This window comes from Enhydra lutris, unplaced genomic scaffold (assembly GCF_002288905.1).
Source record: "Enhydra lutris kenyoni isolate GAN:26980312 unplaced genomic scaffold, ASM228890v2 scaffoldscaffold59, whole genome shotgun sequence".
NCBI lineage: Eukaryota > Metazoa > Chordata > Mammalia > Carnivora > Mustelidae > Enhydra > Enhydra lutris.
In genome coordinates, this window is record NW_019154143.1 from 10007357 (window position 1) to 10020687 (window position 13331).

General features: G+C 45.1%; 1 protein-coding gene across 1 annotated transcript in view; it reads right to left on the reverse strand.

Annotated features, from left to right (window-relative positions):
* Positions 1–937: 937 nt before the first annotated feature.
* LOC111158451 (zinc finger protein 585A-like) overlaps positions 938–13331 on the reverse strand; it is a 49388-nt gene continuing 36994 nt past the window's right edge. The window contains 2 exon segments of the mRNA XM_022520470.1: positions 938–1827; positions 1830–2723. Coding sequence (XP_022376178.1) covers positions 1783–1827; positions 1830–2723 — 939 coding nt within the window. The 3' untranslated portion in view covers positions 938–1782.

Here is a 13331-nt window from a genome sequence, read left to right on the forward strand (position 1 = left end):
CAGACTTGATGTTGGAATGAGTTAAGATTTGAGGGGTTGTTGGGATGCAGCAAATGTATTTTGCATGAACATGAATTTGGGGGAGCCAGGGGCAGAATGCTATGGACTGAATTGTGTGCCCCCAAATTCATATGTTGAAGTGTTAACTCTCAGTGTGAATTGTATTTGGACACAGGGGTTCTCAGAGGTAACTAAGGTTAAATGAGGTCATAAGGCTGGGGTCCTAACCAGATAGGACTGGCAGCTTTATAGGAAATAGAAGAGAGAGAGCTCTCTTTTCCCATGAAAGCACCAAAAAAAGGCCTCGTGAGGGCACAGCAAGAAGGTGGCCTTTTGCAATCCAGGAAGAGAGCCCTCACTAGGGGCCAAAGCTGACAGCTTGATCTTGGACTTCGCAGCCTCCAAAACTGTGAGAAATTCATTTCTGTTGTTTGAGCTCCCCATTCTAGATTATTTTGTTATGGTAGCCTGAGGACATCGAGGTAAAAATATACTCTGGTGGGGGGGGAACAAAACAGAAGAAGAATAGAGCCTTGGGAACCTGTGGGACTACAATCAAAGATCTAACATGTGTGTCATCAGGGTCCTGGAAGGAGAGGAGTGAGGGCTGGAAAATGTGTTCAAAGAAATGATGGGTAAAAATGCCCCAAATGTCGTGAAACACATACACCTACAGACTGAAGTTCAGAAAACAGGATAAACTCAAAGAAATCCACATCAAGACACATCATCAAACCTGTGAAAACTAAAAACACAATACTCAAAATATGTGCAATAACCTTCAAAGTTTCAATGAAAAAAAAAAAAATATATATATATATGGCTGTCCTGTGCCTCTACCCGAGAATAAAATGGTGAAAGGTATTTCAAAGTCTTACCAAATTCCACAATCCAATACGCAGTGTCAGCTCAGGTCTACAACTTAATGTGACTATGGTATGAATGAGTCTAAAGTACAAACTACATACGATTGAGGTAAAATCTTTATAAATAAGCACATCCTCAGGTAACTTAGCTTAAAATAGGTAGCTTAAAATAGACTGAAAACATCAAAGGTCCCTTCTGTACCTTCTCTTTCTAGACTGTCAGTCTTGACCTCTGGAGTTAGTACGATTCTTAGCAGGCTGTGAATCAGTAAGCAAGGTCTCTGAGACAAAGAGTGCAGCAGCAGACTGGCACGCCGACGTTCCTTGGTGTCGGGGTGGAAACTCTGCACCTGGCCAGCTAACGCATCTAATACTTTCCCTGGTTGGGAGCACTCATTTGGGTAGTTATCGCAATCAACATTTCTTGAGTTCATTCCCCCAGTTCTTTTTCTCGATCCTTCTCATCTATCTCCTAAGTGACCCTGTACTTAAGCCTGAGGACCACTTCCCTTCCACCGCCACTCCCAACCCTGGACCAACTTGTTGTGAATTCTTAATCTCTTATTTCTGCCTCTGCAATTTCCCTAAAGAACCCCTCATCTCTTTAAAGCTTCGTCTCCTTAGCATTAAGAGACTATCCAGCCCAGACAAGATGCCTTCTTTGCATCACCACACACCCTGTTTCTCTCCCAAGGATTTGGAAGCTTACATACACCTTAGGGTGTTGGAAATAATCATTCTCTTTCCCCGAGGAAATTTAAAGTCCTCTGCTGCACTGGAAAAATGTCAAACCCCTCCTTCACATCCTAAGTACACTATGTATCAGCAATGACTTCTCAATATTGTTTGCGTGACACACTCTGAACTTCATTTGTAGCCCTCACATGACGTTTAGTAATTGTCTGCTAAATATGTTCTAAAGGTACCACATCGACATGGTCTCTATCCAGTATGAATTCTCTTTTGCTGGCCAAAGGCTGAATGCTCACTAAAGGCTTTTCCGTATTCTTTGGTTTTCCCTCCAGCATGAGTTTTCTGATGTTGAGAAAGGGATGAACTCTGGCTGAAGGCTTTTCCACATTCCTTACACTTATAGGGCTTTTCTCCAGTGTGAGTTTTCTGATGCTTTGTAAGAGATGAGCTCTGGCTGAAAGCTTTCCCACAGTCCTTACACTTGTAAGGTTTCTCTCCAGTGTGTGTTCTCTGATGACGAATAAGGGCTGAGCGGTCGCTGAAGGCTTTGGCACAATCATTGCATTTATAGGGTTTCTCCCCAGTGTGAGTTCTCTGGTGTTGAGTCAGGGCTGAACAGTAGCCAAAGGCTTTCCCACACTCATTACACTCATAAGGCCTCTCCCCAGTATGAGTTCTCTGGTGCTGAATAAGGCCTGATCGATCACTAAAGGCCTTCCCACATTCATTACACTTATAGGGTTTCTCTCCAGTGTGAATGACCTGATGCTGGGTAAGGAATGTGCTCTGGCTAAAGGCCTTCCCACACTCATTACACTCGTAAGGTTTTTCTCCAGTATGAATTCGCTGATGTTGAGTGAGGTATGAGCTCTGATTAAAGGCCTTCCCACATTCACTGCACTCATAGGGCTTCTCTCCAGTATGGATGATATGGTGGCGAATGAGAGCAGAGCGGTGACTGAAGGCTTTCCTACATTCGTGACATTCGTAGGGTTTCTCTCCAGTATGAATTCTCTGGTGTAGAGTAAGGTGTATGCTCTGGCTAAAAGCTTTACCACATTCGTTACATTCGTAGGGCTTTTCTCCTGTGTGAATTCTCTGATGCAAGACAAAAGCTGAGTAGTAACTAAAGGCTTTCTCACACTCATTACACTTCCAAGGTTTCTTCTCGGCACAAATCTTCTCGTGCCTCATTAGATCTGAATTTTAAGTTCTTTTTAAATGAATCACAGTTATGTAGTCTCCCTCCTTGCTGTTGAGTAAGAGATGACCTCTGACTAAAACTTTTCCCAAATTCATCACACTGCTAACGTCTCTCCCCAGAAGATTTCTTCTGAGTGACAGCCTCCTGTATCAAATGTTTCTCATGGTTTTCCTGATGACTCTCTAAAGAATCCTCACATTCACTGGAACTTTCCTTTGGAAATCTTTCTAGTAACACACCAGGGGCTGATTCTTCCTCAGAAATAATCTGTTCTGGAGTAAGCTCCTTGCCTTCTGGTCTTTTCTCTCAGTCTGAAAAAAAAAACAAAAACAAAAATACACATGGATCATTTCCTACACAGGAAAGAAAAATAACTGCTGTGGTAGGAAAATAATGAAAAACAAACAAATGAAAAACATTTACACGGAACAGAGGAACTTGAAAGCTCTCAAAAATCGCTTCACTATTTTGAAAGAACTTGAGAAAAGAAAGATGAGTGGGCAAAGAGGTGCAACTGCCCAAAAGGGAAAGAGTGAGCAGGCACTCAATATATTCTCTTCTATCCAGGAGGGGAGGAGATGAGAAAGAATAAGAGAGAGTAAGACTAGGCAGAGGTCATGTGGGGAAATGGCAGATGAGATTTAAAAACGGGTGAAATGGAGACAGGGAAAGACAGTCTTGTAGGGATTGCCCACTCTTACCCCCTCACTGGAGCCTCCGCACCTCATGCCTTGAGATAATCAATGTTAGTTGAGCTCGTTGCTACCAGTCTTTCCCCATCCCAGGATTTCCCAATCACTGCTAATAGACTAACCTTCAAAACCTTAAAAAAAAAATCTCTGTTGGTTCCATTGTCTCAAGATGAGACACAGATTCTTTAAGCTAGCATTCAAAGTGGTCCAGATCAGGGCACCTGGGTGGCTCAGTCGGTTGAGCATCTGCCTTCGACTCAGGTCATGATCCCAGGGTCCTGGGATTGAGTCCCGCATCAGGTTCCTTGCTCAGCGGGGAGTCTGCTTCCCCTTTCCCCTCTGCTCCTCCCCCTGCTCGTGTGTACTCGCACAAGCTGCGTGCACTCTCTAAAATAAATAAATAAAATCTTCAAAAAAAATTTAAAAAAAAAACAAAGAAACAAAGTGGTCCAGATCAGCAACTTCACATCATCACAAAGCTTAGTGATTAAGAAGCAAATGGAATGTCTGGGTGGTTCAGTTGGTTAAGTGTCCAACTCTTCTTGATTTCAGCTCAGGTCACAGTCTCGGGGTCATGAGACTGAGTTCCATGTCAGGCTCTGCGCTCAGCATGGAGCCTGCTTGGGATTCTCTCTCCTCCTTCCGCCCCTTCCGCTAGTGCTCTCTATCAAATAAATAAATAAATAAATCTTTAAAAAATAATAAATTCTTTTTCTTTTTCTTTTTTTTTAAGATTTATTTATTTGACAGACACACACACACACACACACACACACACACACACAGAGGGAGCACAAGCAGGGGGAGTGGGAGAGGGAGAAGCAGGCTTCCCGCAAAGCAGGGAACCCAGTGTGGACCTTGATCTCAGAACCCTGGGATCATGCCCCGAGCCGAAGGCAGACTCTTGACGACTGAGCCACCCAGGCACCCATAATCTTAAAAAAAAAAAGAAGCAACTGATCACCTCTGACTGCCGCACACTTAACAAACTTCAAAGACTTAAACAGAACGAAGTTCAGAAAAAAAGAGTGGCATGTAGGGAGAAGGGCAAATCCCTATATGCTCAGACTTGTTCCCAATCTGTCAGGGCACCTGCCCCAAATCCTAGGTTTCCTAGTAAGAGTTTTGGGAGAAAAGCTAAAAATGTTTAAATATTTCCAGGCTTAAATGCTCCTTAATATCCATAAATAAAACAATGCAATACAATGTTTTCAACTACATGCCATAATCAGGGAAGTACCTGGGATTTTAAAGGGCAAATGGGTAGAAACAGGTTTAAGGCAAATGGACTTTCAGGACTTTCAGCTATGGGGAATGGAGGAATTAAATCCCCAAATGTCCATGGAGAACACACAGGAAGTGGAGGGAAGTAAGAGACTGCCTGTCTGGTGTTAAGGGTTCAAGTTGAAGGATGAAGAAGATGAAAAGGTTAGGCAGGTAAGTAACAAAAGCCTTGAAAGCAGGCAGAGGAATACAAAACTGGCAGAGTGGGAAATCTAACAGTGGGATGCTGCTTCAGTTAGACAAGGATTAGACTAGGGAAAGTATAATTAGCAGGCAGTCCATGACAGTATCCATTTTGATAGAAATGATCAAGTCAAATTCATGATATCTTTCAAAATAAGTTGCCAGGACTTAATCAATAGTTATTACTTGCTTAGCATTTGGCCAGGTACTATTCTAAGCATTTCTCTTGGAATATTTCATTTGATCTTCACAGCAATCCTATGAGTTAAGTGCTATCATTATCTCTATTTTATAATTGGGGACTTTGAGTCACAGAGAGGATAATTCACTTGTTAAAGGTCACAGAGCTCGTAAGTAGTTGAGATTGGCTTTGAACACATTTAGACTGGTTCCAAGGTTTGCACTCAACCACTATTCTATGCTTCCTCTACTTACGTAAAGAGGAAGGCAAGGGGAAAGTCAAGAGATCGATTTTTAGTCATTGATCTGAGATAAAAAGTCACACTCTTGAAATAAAATAACATATATGAAAAGCCTGGTTTACAGCCTAACAGCCAAGCATATTATTTTTTTTTAAATATTTTATTTATTTGACAGACAGAGATCGCAAGTAGGCAGAGAGGAAGGCAGAGAGAGAGAGAGGAGGAAGCAGGCTCCCCGCTGAGCAGAGAGCCCGATGTGGGGCTCGATCCCAGGACCCTGGGATCATGACCTGAGCTGAAGGCAGAGGCTTTAACCCACTGAGCCACCCAGGTGCCCCTATTATTATTATTATTTTTAAAGATTTTATTTGTTTGACAGACAGAGATCACAGGTAGGCAGAGAAGCAGGCAGAGAGAGAGAGGAGGAAGCAGGCTCCCCACTGAGCAGAGAGCCTGACGCAGGGTTCGATCCAAGGACCCTGGGACCGTGACCCGAGCTGAAGGCAGAGGCCCAACCCACTGAGCCACCCAGGCGTCCCAACCAAGCATACTATTAACAAATACTGAAACGTTGACTTCATTTTACCTTATTTGGGAAAAAGAACTGGTTTGAAAGGGTGGAAAATATTTATTTTCTAAAAATTAAAAAAAAAAATGTAAAAAGTATACATTTATAAAAGATGATCATCCACAGAGCTGGAGTGCAGCACCGGAGAAAGGGACTTCACTGCGATGTTTCCACGGGTCTAGTGAAATCTGGAGAGGCTCCTCCACAAGCACTTCCAAGATGCTTTGTCCCGTTTGATCCCACTGGCCATCTGAGTTTTATGTTACCACTCACCTGATGCTTTTGATACTTCTCTCTCTAGCTCCTCCCCACACTCCAACTGAGGGATGACATCACGCTTGGAAACTGGAAGCCCTGTTCATGGGAAAAGAAAATTCGTTTGGTAAAGAGTTTATTCAGTGTTATTTCCTTGGTTATTAGGAAGATAGTATAAGAGAACGAAAGAGGGGAGCATGGGTGGTTCAGTCGGTTAAGAGGTTGCTTTCTTCTCAGGTCATGACCTCAAGGTCCTGGGAGTGAGCCCCACATTGGGCTCTCTGCTCAGTGGGGGGTCTGCTTCTCTCTCTCCCTCTGCTATCCCCCCCCACAACTTGTGCTGTCCGGCTCTCTCTGTAAAAAAATATAGTTATGAGTTAACTATTTTCTTGGTGGTATGGTTTCAGACTGTAAGGGGTTCAAGAAATAGGCAAAATTTTTCTCTCTAGTTTTCCTTTAAGAATAAAATCTGTCTGGGACGCCTGGGTGGCTCAGTTGGTTAAACCGCTGCCTTCGGCTCAGGTCATGATCCCAGCGTCCTGGGATCGAGTCCCACATCAGGCTCATTGCTCAGAGGGAACCTGCTTCTCCGTCTGCCTCTGCCTGCCACTCTGTTTGCCTGTGCTTGCTCTGACAAATAAATAAATAAAATCTTAAAAAAAAAAAAGAATAAAATCTGTCCAATACATATTAAAAGTTAAGATGTTTGCTATACCTGTCACGGAATGTAGATTTATTTGTAAAACAGTATCTCAAGCTCAAATTACCAAAGTCCCCAAAGTGTTCCTGTCATGTCTCATAATGGCCCTGACGAGTCTGACACCTGCCACCCTGCTCCATCTTCTCTCTCCCCCCTATCACACACTACTCCTCCCACATGCCCTGTGCCTCCAGCTGGTGGTTGCCTTTGAGATGTGGGCCACATTCCCTTTAACCCCCTTATACAAGCTGCTTCCTCTTCCTGAATGTTCTCCACCTGCCGCATCCTTTCAGCTATTTCAATCCTGCTCACACTTCATATATCAGCTGACTGAGCTGAGCTCAGCTCACACTGAATTTGTGCATCATGTCTGTGTCTCCTATTCAATGGGAAGCTCTACAAGAGCCAAGGCCGGGTCTAATTTTGCTCACGGAAGCAACCCAGTTACCTTGCACAGAGCAGAAACACTGTATTTGTCAAAGGCTGAACGAAGGAAGGAACACTTGAAGAAGTCGTAGAAACAAGTTAAAATGAAGTTCTGTAAAAGTGGGCATGGGAACACAGAGGGGAGAAGGGAAGAGAAGGATATTGGGCTGTTGCAGGAGTGCCAAGACTAACCTTGATCTATGGGACAGGCACACAGTTCAGACTGTCTCCTAAAATGCAGGGTAAGGGAGCAGAGTGGGTCATGCTCCTCAGAATCTGTAGCTGATCTATTTACTACTGATAACACCGATGTCTACTAATTTTTCTAATTCTATATAAAAAAATTCATGTACAACTTTAATTTAATATTGATACATTAAAACAGACCAGTTCCCTGGGATGCTAGCAAATAAAGTCTTGTTTCTCTTTCAACTACCACTTTTGCCATGGCTCTCTGAACGTACCTATGAAAATACTGGGTAATTTCATTTGTAGTCAGCATTCCAATGTTTATGATGCAGCTCTCCAAAAATAAATGGTAAAAACAATTCATATAATAAAATAAAGTTAAGAGAACTACCTAATTGGAAAATCCTCTGCTCAAAATAATTTAATTCTTTATTTTTATTTTTATGTTGGATCTTTTTTTTCTTTACTTAAATTCAATTAATTAACATAGAGTGTATTATTTGTTTCAGAGATAAAGGTCACTGATTCGTCAGTCTTATATAACACCCAATGCTCATTACATCACCTGCCCTCCTTAATGTCCAGCCCCCAGTTATCCCATTCCCCCTCTCCCTTCCCCTCTAGCAATGCTGTTTGTTTCCTAGTTAAGAGTCTCTTACAGTTTGTCTCCCTCTCTGATTTCATCTTGTTTTATTTTTCCCTCCCTTCCCCTATGCTCCTCTGTTTTGTTTCTTAAATTTCACATATGTTAATTCTTTAATACTTGAAGTATGAAATCACTACCCTTTTTATTTAAGTTCATGGTCCCTTAAGGCCATATGCCTTAGGAGTGATCAACACAGCAATATAATTTATACGGTTTCCTCTCTTTACAGATAGTAACAGTAATAGACTAACTGGCAGTTCCTTTCAGACTTTAGTTTCCTGAGAAAACCTCAGCAATTGAACTTGTTAAAGAGCTGCTGCTCAGTGTGCTTGTGCTGGGGCTGGAAGACACAGGAAGACCAACTGGAAACTGTCCAACAGAGGCTACTGACTGTCTCCCCTTTCCTCTGAAAGAGACCTACAAATTCAGATCAGAACCCCCAGCGTTTCAGACCTATGTGCTGGGAGGCAGGTCTGAAGTTGTCAAATAGTCCCACTGCCTTTACCACAGAGTCTGCTATTCTCCCAGGGTCTCAAGCCAGAGCCTACAGAAACATCTTGACTAATTTCCCTTCAATCAGAGAGAGGTACGTTTCATCTTGCTGGGCCTCTACAAACTTTTATGGGGCTTTTAAGACCCCGTGTAGGTTTTTCTGCAGACTGACCACAAATACCTAAGCTTCCCTTACCACAATCCAGCTCACCATACGGTGACACACATACCATGAAGACCTCCAACGTGCTTACAGACTTTCTGCCAAAGCTGTTTCTCTCTCCTCTATTCTATTCTCCAACTACCCACTCTCTCTTATTTCCCAAAGTATAGCTTTTATTCCAGTATTTTTTCCCTCAAATACTTTAGAGGATGGAAAACCTCTTCCAAGGCCGTTTATGACTTGTCCTACCAGTCATTTCTGCATCTTTATATGTATATATATCTTCTTGTTGATTAACTATTTTCCTTATCTCTATCTTATTTCCTTGGTAAATTTTGTGAGTCAAGGAAACTGGCTTTTATTACTTTGCATCTGACCATGAGGCCAATGACAGCACCAAAGAGTGAGTAAGAGTAAACTGAGCACTCAGTGTATCGAGAAGGAATGCCAAAGGGAAAGTTCTGCACAAGTGAGGAGCATTTACTGTCTGGTTCATCACTCATCATTTTATCAGGATGAATCCAGTGGTCTAGGAATCATGGGTGAGCAACTCCTAAACAATAGAGGAAATCATATTTCTGTTCTGAAAACAAAAGAGAATAAAGAAGAAATTAACCCACCTGGGATGCAGGCAGGGGTCAGTAGCACGGTGGTCATGCCATTTTCTCCATCATAGAAAAGGTGTGAGTCCTCAGAAAGTAACCCTACAAGTGGAGTCAGGAGCCATGATGATTACTCTTGCCATGCAGTAAACTTGCAGATACTGCCGTACACAGCTACTTGTCACCTAAGAAGAGTCAACACAGGAAATCGAGGGATAATCCCACAGCATCCCTGAATCAAGACAAACATGACCATCATTGCCTCCCACTCCTCCTATACTCCTCTGCCCTTAAATTCTAGCAAGATTCTGCTATGAAAATCTGGACATATAAATTAAATACGTATTTCTCTCTCTCATCGGCTGAGTGAGAGTCAAAGTAATACTCAAAGTTTCTGTGTGTCCATCCATTCCTCACTTAATGACCCATTCTTGTCCTATTCCAGGCTCACAGGATGAAGGAAGACTAAAGTCTTCTTGAACTGGTTTTTCAGATACAATACTGGCATTCTTAGGAAAGCAATGGGTCTTATAGGGGGAAAAAAAATCCTGGATTCTAAACAAATCCTGTGACTTCTGGAATCCTCACTTTACCCATCTGCCAAATGGGTATGACAATCTCCTTCCTACCACCTTATGGGGCTCCCGTGAAGAGAAAACGAAATCATCATCAAAAGCCACATTGTTGGATCTGATGATTTGGGGTGCAAGGGAGGCATACATCATTCCAAAGACCAGCAGGGCAAGAGGTAGCGGGCTCTCCCTCAAAACCTCAACGTGAGACCAAGCAGATGGAAAGGGCTGTGGTCTCACAGAGAAGACGTGATGCTTCCCCTTCCAGAGACTGCCCAGCCAGAGGGCAGCCTTTCCCTTTTTCTCTCCAGCAGGCTCTGCGGCCGCATCCCTCCGAAATTCTCACCTTTGCCCCAGGCTCCATGGCTACTCCCTCCCCCGGCCCGCGCAGGTGACGAATGCCGCGGGAGAAGGGAGCAGCGAAAGCGCGAGGACCCAGGGTGTCCACCGCTCTGGTGCACTCGGAGGCCCAGGACCGCGCGCGCGAATCTCACAGAGCAGCCTGGCGCCACCCCGGGGCCCTCCCGCCGCCCTCCTTCCGGCCACTCAGACTTGGAAGGCCCCGCGTTCAGCCCCCTCGACAACAGGCTCGACCTCCTGCTCGACGGGGAAGAAGCGCCGGCTAGGCGACAAAGGTATCTAGGAGTCCGCCAGGCCAAGTTTCGCCGGCCGAACGAGGCTGAACTACAACTCCCAGAATTCCCCGCGGGGCGCGGTGCATGTCGCGGAACGCCGCTTCCCAGAGGACTCCGCGGGACGCTAGCCAGGCGGACCTCCCCGTTGGGGGCTGATAGTCTCGCGACGCCAGGCAGTTAGTGGGTCTCGAAGGGCCTCGAGCACCCTAGAAAAACCCTTGCTGGCTGCTCGAAAGGGCGCCTTCCTGGTGCTGACTCTGGACCCCGGCCCACAAGATGTATTCGGCCGCGCTAAACCCCGCCTAGCATGATACATTTACTGCCCTGCAACTGTGAGGGGCTAAGGGCTTGGCGGCACCCTGCCCCTCCCCCACCGGGTTCCCTCTTTACCTGCGGTGCTCCGTGCCCCTGGCTTCCTTTCTGTGCCTGTTAATGTACAGAGTCGACCACCCCTCCATTACACAGAGAACACTCTCGATAACGCAAGTCACACAGCGAGGTTTATTTCTAGCTAGCTGGGGTCTAAGTATCCGCCCGTCGCAGCAGGTTTCAACAAGGACCCCGAGCATTCAAAGCCAAGGGTTTATATAGCATTTTCAAGGCACTTTGCCATACCTACATACATATCTTGCACCCCACTTTGACAGTTTAACTTTGTTTAACCTTTTGTCACCCCGGCGTCACCCTGGCGCCATCCTGGCGGTTAAATGAGATTTAGGTTTAGAAGAAATTTAACTTTATTTACATTTCCTTCTGCCTCAGCCTCCTTCAGTTTTATGGTGGGGAGGGTGACCTTAGGCCTTGAGGAACTGAGCCCTTAGTCTCTGGAAATTGGGCCATTGAAGAGATAGCCCTTTTTGTTGTAAATCACCAGGACATTTGCAAGCCAAGGGAGGCTCCTGTCTTGCAGGATTGTGATCTCTGCAAGTTAACTATTTGTTTTCTTTAATATCTGGTCCCTGTGGTGCCATCGCCTAACCGCCCTGGTGATATATGATTAAGTTGTTCCCTAGGTTTTAGCTACTTTCTCTTATCTCAGTTATGTGCACGTGTGGGCTGGTTAGGGACGCTCAGTAAAATGGCTTCCCCGCCTTCAGGATGGCCATTCTTATGCTAACCCACTCTTACAGAGCAAGGTGCCAGCTTTTGCTTTGCCAAGATGGCTGTACTTATGTCAGGGCTAGACTCGAGGTGGGTACAGCCTTGTTTTTCTTGGCCTTCACACCAGGAGCTGGTTTCTGGGACTTGTTTTTAAGTCCCCTGGGGGAAGAGGAGCAGGGACAGTTTAAGGGTTAAACAACAAAGTTATTGTTTAACTTCAATGGAAACCTCTGGCTAAAATAGAAATATAAAATAGGTCCTTACATGCCTCCATGGTATGAGCCCATTGTGATGGGAACAGGGATTATATAGAGTAACCAGGGGTGTGTATTCCAGGTTGCGTCTCAGAATAAGGAAAAGTGAAATCTCAGTCCTGGAAATTACCTCAACACAGACACAGGTCCCCAAAAAGTTATTAGTTAATAACTGGTGTAAGGACCTATTTTATTTTATTTTTTTAAATATTTTGTTTATTTGACAGAGAGAGAGAGATCACAAGTAGACAGGCAGGCAGAGAGAGGGAAGCAGGCTTCCTGCTGAGCAGAGAGGCTGATGCAGGACTCGATCCCAGAACCCTGAGATCATGACCTGAGCGGAAGGCAGCGGCTTAACCCACTTAGCCACCCAGGCGCCCAGGACCTATTTTATATTTTTATTTTAGCCAGAGGCTTCCATTGAAGTTAAACAATAACTTTGTTGTTTAACCCTTAAACCGTCCCTGCTCCCCTCCCCCGGGGGGACTTAAAAAGTCCCGGAAACCAGCTCCAGGTAACAAAACCCAGATACAAGGGTGGGTCAGGCCAGGTGGAGACATCCGATCAGTGGGGGGCACATACTGTCTCCTAGCTACCAAGATGATGGGCTAGTTTCCATGGCTACTGTGGGGTGAATTATAATTCAATTAGCCACCTGTGTGTGGCCATGCCCAACTGCATGGCCTTTGCTCTATAAGTTAGTCTGGAAAGCAGGGAGGGGTCGTCCTCTGTAAGGGGCGGCCGGACCGGTCTGTTTGACGGTCGATCTGATTCTTGATGCTTGGCGTGAAATAAAGCTTTGCTTGACTTTTCGCTTTGTATCAGTCTCACTCCTTTAATCAAGGACCCATTATTGGGGTATCCATTTTTGGGGGGACCTAACACTGGTACCGCTAACCTCAAGGCAACTGGAACATGAAAAGCCTCTTGTTGGGCTGGCAGAAAGAAAGGGCTACTTAAGATGGCGAAAGTTCCCGCCACAAAACCTGAGCTCGGACAGGAGAACAAAGACCCAAGCAGGAATCTGAACCCTGCATCCCCCAGCCCCGGGCTCCCGTGGACCAATGGGACCCTGACAAGCGGGAATCTGAGACCTCCGCCCCGGGCTCCAGTGGACCAATGGGACCCTGACGAGCAGGCGAAATATCCAAATAAGGGAAATTTGCCAAAAGACCCCTGAACTCCCCTGGAGACCTCTTAAAAGCCCCCTTCTCCCTGCCTTGGGCGCGACTTCCGCCACTCTGCTTTCCAGAGTCTCAGAACCTCGCCCGAGGGTGCCCACCTCCTCCCGGCGCAACTTTCCTGGCTCCCCTTCTCCTGAGCCCTGAAACTTCGCCGGAGAGTGCCTTTAATAAATCTTGCCTTGCACCCACTTTGCCTGGTG